At 48.5% G+C, this 8,016-nt stretch overlaps 1 protein-coding gene across 1 annotated transcript in view; it reads right to left on the minus strand.

The window, feature by feature from the left end:
- CUL5 (cullin 5) overlaps nt 1-6,765 on the minus strand; it is a 38,112-nt gene extending 31,347 nt beyond the window's left edge. The window contains exon 1 of the mRNA XM_069883498.1: nt 6,640-6,765. Within this exon, the coding sequence (XP_069739599.1) occupies nt 6,640-6,663 (24 nt within the window). The 5' untranslated portion in view covers nt 6,664-6,765. The remainder of the gene's footprint in view (nt 1-6,639) is intronic.
- Nucleotides 6,766-8,016: the final 1,251 nt, after the last annotated feature.

The raw sequence follows: 8,016 nt of genomic DNA on the forward strand, positions 1-8,016 counted from the left end.
CTTCTGGGCTGCAGGTGCACACTGCCAGCTCAAAATGCCATTAAGGAAGCTTAGAACTTTGTTTCCTAAACATAGGAGCAAAACTTTTTTTATACTTCCTCCTTTATTCCTAAATTAAGCAGAAGAGGAAATAAAATTAATGGATTAAAAATACCACTCAACTAAACTATTATTTAAGGTCAATAAACAAATCAACGTGTTCTAGATAGATCGTGGTTTCTATGACCTTATGCTTTTGTACTGAAATTACAAGAAGAAATGGTGCACTACCACCACCTACTGCGTGTCATCCTCATTTATTAATTATACTCATATTAGGGCACAAGAAAGCCAAACTTTATAGTTTGTATAGTTGAACACTATAGTTTGTATAGTTGAACACCAGTAATTCTTAGTTGTTAAAGTCACACATACACCAGTGATTTGGACATCACGAGCAACCCATTTCCCAATTTGTTGAGCCACTCACAAACCTATGCAATTTCTAAGCAGGATTTCACAGAATCATAGAAGTGCTTGGTTAGAAAAGACCTTTGAGACCACTGAGTCCAACCATACCTGTCCACTACTGAACCATATCCCTCACCTATCCATTTTCTAAATGCCTCCAGAGATGGTGACTGAACCACTTCCCTGGGCAGCCTCTGCCAGTGCCTAAGAACCCTTTTGGTGAAGACATTTTCCCTAATGTCCAATCTGAACCTCCCCTGGTGCAACTTGAGGCCATTCCCTTGTCCTATGGCCTGTCACTCAGGAGAAAAGACCAACACTCGCCTCACTACAGCCTCCTTTCAGGTAGTTGTAGACAGTGACAATGTGTACCCTCAGCCTCCTTTTCTCCAGGCTAAAGAAAGCCAGTTTCCTCAGCTGCTTCTCACAAGGCTTGTTCTCCAGCCCCTTCACCAGCTTCATTGCCCTTCTCTGGACATGCTTCAAAATCTGGTAACTTCTGCCACTTTCCTGGGTAACTTTTCTTTCTTAACTTGTTGCCTCAGACCACAGTTCCCAAGGAAAGTTCAGCAGGAAGGGAAGTCACACCTTTGATAAAATAAAATTACTCCACTTATCAAATCTTCTCTAAAAACACAGATTACAATTGATAGCCATACTCTGGCAAAGAAACCACTCTAGGAGTTTAAAATGTAATGCTTTGAAAAATAAATGCATTTATGAAATAATCTGTTTCAAAAGTCACTTCACTCAAATTGTTCACAGAGATTTAAAGTTCTGTTGTAAAGCTACTCTTTACTTAAATATATACTACATGGAGACTACCACATAACCAAAATTCTCCTCTTTACTTTTAAGCAAGTTTAAAAGAAGTGCAGCAGGAGCAGGCACAGAATATGGTGCCTAAAACCCTAAATAAACATGAACTACAAAAAGGCAAGGCAATATAACAAGACCTCCAGACTACCATCCCTCTGAACGTTGAAATGTCTATTAGGCCCTCTTAAATATTTCAGGCCACATGCAACCCTGATTTCCATCACATGCTCTAAACAGCACTGTAAAAAAGCAACACCCTCTACATCTCATTGCACATCTTATCTACATATGACTAACATCTTCGCCTTTACTACTTCACCATTTTCAGACACTGTATATATTAAGGGTAGTTCACAGAGGGATGAAGTAGGAAATATGAGGCCCTAGACTGAAATAAGCATGACAATTCACTGCCTGATTAGTCTCCTACTAGGAGCTCTAAAAGTCAGAGTAACGATTGTGGTGAAGTTGCTACACAAAGCGGAAAAGTAACCACAGGGCAAGCTTTGCTATGTAACCAACTAGTGTGCAACATTCCCTACCTTCTCAAGGATTTCCTAATTAGAAATAGTGGGAAAGAATCAGACAAACTTAAAACACACATCTGGAAATATGTACTTTAAGTTGAAAATTGAAAAACTTGAGACATGTTTCCAGTTGTCATTGACAAAGGCGTGAGATCAAAAAAATAACTGAACCCAATGCAAAGGTAAATAATGGTTCTCGTTTCATTTAAGTCTGTGCAAAATCTACTGCTTCCTTTGCTGTTTCTCTCTTACCACCACCACACTCAAGCTGCAATTCATCTTTCAAGGATGGACTCTTGTGTTTTGCTGGCAGCTCCAGTAAATCTCTACAGAAGTGTCAAGATCAGCTGGCATGGACACAGCTACAGGTTTTTCTTTGTGCTGCCAAGTAATCTGAGGTTCTCGGTGTTCCAGAAACGGCAGAAACACCCTTGTACCTTCATGTCACAGGAATTGGTTTAGCCTATCTTATCACTGCAAATGGAACAGGTTGCAAGTCTAACACACCCTCTGAAATGAAACACCCTGTTTTAAAAGTGACAGTACGTTGAGAGAAAAAAATGAAGGGGACGCACATACTAATGGCTCATTCACCTACAAGAAAGCCATGCCCCAAAAAGTTCTGCTGCAGGTAGGGTACACACCTCACCACACAATGGCTGGCTCTCAGTAAGTACTTCAATATTTTCATCACATTGCATACAATTTGTTGTATTTCACCAGAACTCAAGGTAACATCATAGATTAGTTTGGGTTGGAAGGTACCTTAAAGATCATCCAATTCCAACATCCCCCTGCCATGGGCAGGGACACCTCCCACCAGACCAGGCTGCCCAAGGCCCCATCCAACCTGGACTTCAACACTTCCAGGGAGCTTCCCTGGGCAATCTGTGCCAGTGCCTCACCACCCTCATTGTGAAGAATTTCTTCCTAATGTCTAATCTAAATCTTTCCCCCTCTAATTTGAAGCTACTGTCCCTCGGCCAATGACTCCATGCTCTTGTAAAAAGTTCCTTCCCAGGTTTCTTGTAGCCCCCTTCAGGTACTGGAAGGCTGCTCTGAGGTCTCCTTCTAGTCTTCTCCAGGCTGAACAGCCCCAACTCTCTCAGCTTGTCCTCATAGCAGAGATGCTGCAGCCCTCTGATCACCTTTGAGGTCCTCCTCTGGATCCGTTCCAACAGTTCCATATCCTTCTAATGTTAGGAATTCCAGAACTGGACACAATACTCCTGGTGAAGTCTCATGAGAACAGAGTAGGTGGGAAGAATTACCTCTCTCGAGCTGCTGGCCACACTTCTCTTGATGCAGCCCAGGACACAGCCTTCTGGGCTGTGAGTGCACAATGCCAGCTCACGCCAAGCTTCTTATCAACCAACATCCCCAAGTCCTTCTCCACAGGGCTGCTCTCAATCACATTGCCCTCCATCCTGTATTGAAACTGCAGATTACCCTGACCCAGGTGTAGGACCTTGCACTTGGCCTCGTTGAACCTCATGAGGCTCACATACACTGTGATTGGTAATGCTAATTCTGCATTTAAAGAAGGCTATCTGAGAACATGCTTCTCATTAAAAAATAATTTATAATGAGGAAAATTAGGCACTAGTGGAGTTTATGATGATGCCCTTTAAAGTTATGACAGCCAGTCAGATTTGGATTCAGCTAGTATCCATTGCTAGTAAAGGAAGAGTACATTTCACTTAATTTTCTCAACTATGTAGAAAGCTCAACAAGAATGGGGGAAAACCAGAGAAAACTCTTAGTTTCTGTTTATTCTAGAAAAACCAAGACCTGTCTAAACCCAACTCAGGTTTGATTATGCAGGCTTATTTGGAAAACATACAGAAAAAGGTTACAGACTTTAACACCTCTCATTTTTTACCCAGGATTTTTTTTTTTTGCCTAAACATTAAAGCAGAAGAATGTTCTGCAGTCTGCAACTAGCAAGAGGCACTGCCAATCAGCACACCTGGAATCAACAGGGTGCTGCTCCAAGAGCACTCCAGTGATGAGCAGAACCGAGGAACAAAAGATCTTATCTAGTTCCAATTACCTTATTGGTTTATTGTGTCATTATAAACAAAATGAAATCACTGCATAATCTTTCCTTTTGTAATGCAGGACTCATACTTTACTTAGAAGACTCACTAATTAGTAAGCTATAGTGCTTAAAAACATTAGAAGCCACCACAAAAGCCTATTTGAGAACAGGCATCTCTAGCATTTTTCCTAAAAAATGCTATGCATGGAAATCTTGCTGTCAGTATAAAATATTAATGATTCGAAGGCCAGTTGCAAAAACATAACAAGCCAGCCTAAAGGCTTCATCTTGCAGAATCAAGGCCTTTGACTCTATCTTCACTAACTGCACACCTATTACTCTTTCAAAACAGCTGAAGTGGAATACTGACAAACCTCACAGGCCTATGATTCTTCTATCTGCTACGGGCTATACAACCACGTCTCGCCAAAGCACACATTGGTCTTGCCAGAAATCCTTAAACACACAGCAAAGAGGTGGACTAAAACATTAACAAGCAGATAAACTGTCTGAGCCCTGCTCTGAAACAGCATTCTTCCACAAAACCCACATTTCTTCTTATGGGATATAATTATTTTCACCAGTGCTCTTGGAATCTCAGTTTTAGATTTTTATTTAAAAAGTCTCATCTGCCTAAAAATCTTACTACCTGCTTAGGCATAAAAATTAAAGAGAAATGAATTACAACTCAATGCAATTACATCTCAATTTCAGGAAAGATCTTAAAAGAATTACCTTTGTAATACTAAAAACCTTTTCTTGAATATCAGGAAGAAATGAGGCTATCAATTATTTCTCACTTCTACACATGGAGCATCTCACTAACTCAACCAGCAGTTCCAGGTCATATCTATACATCCCAAAATAGGTCAGATCGCTAAAACGTAGGGCAGCACTTCTTCAGGACCACGTTTAACTACTAATACATAGTGCTGAACACACATGGACTTCTACATTCACATACATTTTAAATTCTAACTGATGAAGTGAAGTTGAGAGCCTTCCCAAGGCTTCTCGCTCCATCTTCAGTGATACAGAAACACTTCCTGGAGGCATTAGTAACAAACGTTAAAAGCAGGCCTGTCTTCCACGTACTGGCGTGGCCTCAAAGGCCACACACAGCTCTCGTCACCCATGCTGCAAACGTTGGGACAGGCAGTTCCGAGCTCGAAACCTGGACTGTCACACTGAAAACTTCTGCTTCAATCTGCAGCAGCCCGCGATGACTGACGCCTGTCACCAAACGCTGGGAAAGGCCTTGAAAACACTCAGCTACAGAAGCAAGAAGCAGCCTACAAGAAAGCTGGGTAGGGACTTTTTACAAGGGCATGGGTTGACATGAAAAGGGGAAATGGCTTTAAATTGGAAGGGTGAAGATTTAGACCAGACATTAGGAAGAAATTCTTCACAATGAGAGTGGTGAGGTACTTGCACAGGTTGCCCAAGGAAGCTGTGGCTGCCTCATCCCTGGAGGTGTTCAAGGCCAGGTTGGATGGGGTCTTGAGCAGCCTGGTCTGGTGGGAGGTGTCCCTGCCCAGAGCATAGGGGTTGGAACTGGATCATCTTTAAGGTCCCTTCCAAACCAAACTATTCTATGATTTTCTGCCCAGCTTTATCTAACGAATTTTTTTTTAAGGAGGTCCCTGTTCTTTACAAGCGGACATGCAGTTTTTACAACTGAAATGGAGTTTTGTGTGTGCTTCTTGGCATGAACTAGGTAATCGCAATCTAAATAACATAAATCCTAAAGTTTACAATCAATGAGGCAAAGGCCTCCAGATTTCTTTTTTGCAGAAAAATCTGTAGTTGACAAAAAAAGCTGGAATACAATGGCACCCAAATGATGACACCTGCCCACCATCAAGATGCATTTCAGCGCGTTTTAACTAAAAACTCATTTTCCGAACACCCAAGTCTTCTTAAATAAACAAAGGGACAACCCTGTGCCCTGTCTAACAGTGTGGCGCGAGAGGCTCTTTCCCCACGGCACCTGTTTGGGAAGGGGGAGCCTTGGGAAAGTGGGGGAGCTTTTGGGAAGGGGGGAAACCCCTGGGAAGGGGGGGACTCCTCTTGAGGGGGGCTACCTTTGCAAAGCGGGGAAGCCCTTTGGGAAAGGGAATGGGGGGGTGGGGAGCCCTCTGGGAAAGACAACTGGGGCGGGCGGGGAGCCCTCTGGGAAAGGGAACCGGGGGTGGGGGGGAGCCCTCTGGGAAAGGCAACGGGGACCGGGGTGGGGGGGGAGCCCTCTGGGAAAGGGAACGGGGACAGGGTGGAGGGGGAGCCCTCTGGGAAAGGGAACGGGGACAGGGTTGGGGGGGAGCCCTCTGGGAAAGGGAACCGGGGGCGGGGGGGAGCCCTTTGGGAAAGGGAAAGGGGGGGGGTGGGCCCTTTGGAGAGGGAAAGGGGAGGGGAGAGCCTCTGGAAAGGCAAAGGGGGGGTAGAGCCTCTGAAAAGGGAAAGGGGGGGGGCAGAGCCTCTGGAGAGGGAAAGTGGGGGGCAGAGCCTCTGGAGAGGGAAAGTGGGGGGGAGAGCCTCTGGAGAGGGAAAGCGGTGGGGAGCCTCTGGAAATAGAAAGGGGGGGCGGGGCGCCCTGTAGGAAAGCGGGGGGGCTGGGAAGCCCTTTGGGAAAGCGGGGGGGTGGGGGGTGGTAGGGAAGCCCTTTGGGTAAAGGGTGGGGGGAACCCTTTGGGAAAGGGAAGGAGCGGGTGCTGGCAGCCCCGAGGCCGGTTCTCCCCCCTGCTCGGCCCCGGGGAGCGGCAGCTCGGGGCCGTTCCCTGCCGCGCCGCAGGGCCCCGCTCTCACCTTTAAGAGATTGGATGTCGCCATGATGCCGCCCCCCCCCCTCCGCGGGGCCTCCCCGCCCGGCGGCTCCTCCCGTGCCTCCCGCGCTCGGCGCAGCCGCTCTACATGGCCCCGCGGCCGCCCCGGCGCCGCGCTCCCCGCCCGCCGCTCAGCGCCCCGCGGCGGCCTCGGCGCAGGGCGAGCGCGGCCCCACGCGAGGGCCCGGCCCACAGGATGCGGCGTGAGGAGCGCCCGGAGCGGCCGCCGCCGCGGCCTCCGCCCACAGCGACCCCTGGCGGCGGCGGCCGGGACACCGTACCGCGGGGGGACCGCCCCCCCCGCCGCTTTCCCAAAGGCACCCCCCTCCAGAGAGGCTCTCCCGCTGTCCCAAGGCTCCCGCCCCCTTTCCCAAAGGGCTCCTCCCCTTGCCCAAAGGGCACTCCCCCTCAAGAGAGGCTCCCCCCTTTCCCAAGGTTTCCCCTCTTTCCCAAAGGGCTCCCCCCTTTTCCAAAGGGACCCCCCCTTTCCCAAAGATTCCCCCTTTCCCAAAGGCTTCCCCGTTTTTCAAAGGCTCCCTTGCTTCACCAAAAGGCTCCCCCCCTTTCCCCAGGGGCTCCCTCTTCACCAAAGGCTCTCCCACTCCCTTTCCAGAGGCTTTCCCCCCTTCCAAAGGCTCCCCTCCCCTTTGCCAAGGCACCCCTCTCAAGAGGGGCTTCCCCCCCTTTCCCAAGGCTAACCCCCCTTTCCCAAAGGCTTCCCAGTTTTCCAAAGCTTTTCCCTTTTCAAAGGGCCCCCAGTTTCGCACAGGGCTCCCTCCCCTTTCCAAAGCCCCCCTTTCACCAAAGGCTCTCCCCCCCCACACTTTCCAGAGGCTGCCCCCCCCATTCCAAAGGCTCCCCCTCAAGAGGGGCTCCCCTCTTTCCCAAGGCTTCTCCCCCTTTCCCAAGGCTTCTCCCCCTTTCCCAAGGCTTCCCCCCTTTCCCAAAGGCTTCCCCGTTTTCCAAAGCTTTGCCCTGTCCCAAAGGGCTCCCTCCACTTTCCCAAGAGCACCCCCCTCAAGAGAGGCTCTCCCCCTTTCTCAAAGGGATCCCCCCCGCCTTTCCCAAAGACTCTCCCTTTCCCAAAGGCTTCCCTGTTTTCCAAAGGCTCCCCTGCTTCACCAAAAGGCTCCCCCCCCCTTTCCCCAAAGCCCCCCCCCTTTCCAAAGCCCCCCTTTCACCAAAGGCTCTCCCCCTGCCATTTCCAGAGGCTTCCCCCCCTTTCCAAAGGCTTCCCCCCTTCCAAAGGCTCCCCTTCCCTTTGCAAAGAAACCCACCTCAAGAGGGGCTCCCCCCTTTCCCAAGGCTTCTCCCTCTTTCACAAGGCTTCTCCCCCTTTCCCAAAGGCTTCCCCCCCTTT

The sequence above is a fragment of the Phaenicophaeus curvirostris genome, chromosome 1 (genome assembly GCF_032191515.1).
Source record: "Phaenicophaeus curvirostris isolate KB17595 chromosome 1, BPBGC_Pcur_1.0, whole genome shotgun sequence".
NCBI classification, from domain to species: Eukaryota; Metazoa; Chordata; class Aves; order Cuculiformes; family Cuculidae; genus Phaenicophaeus; species Phaenicophaeus curvirostris.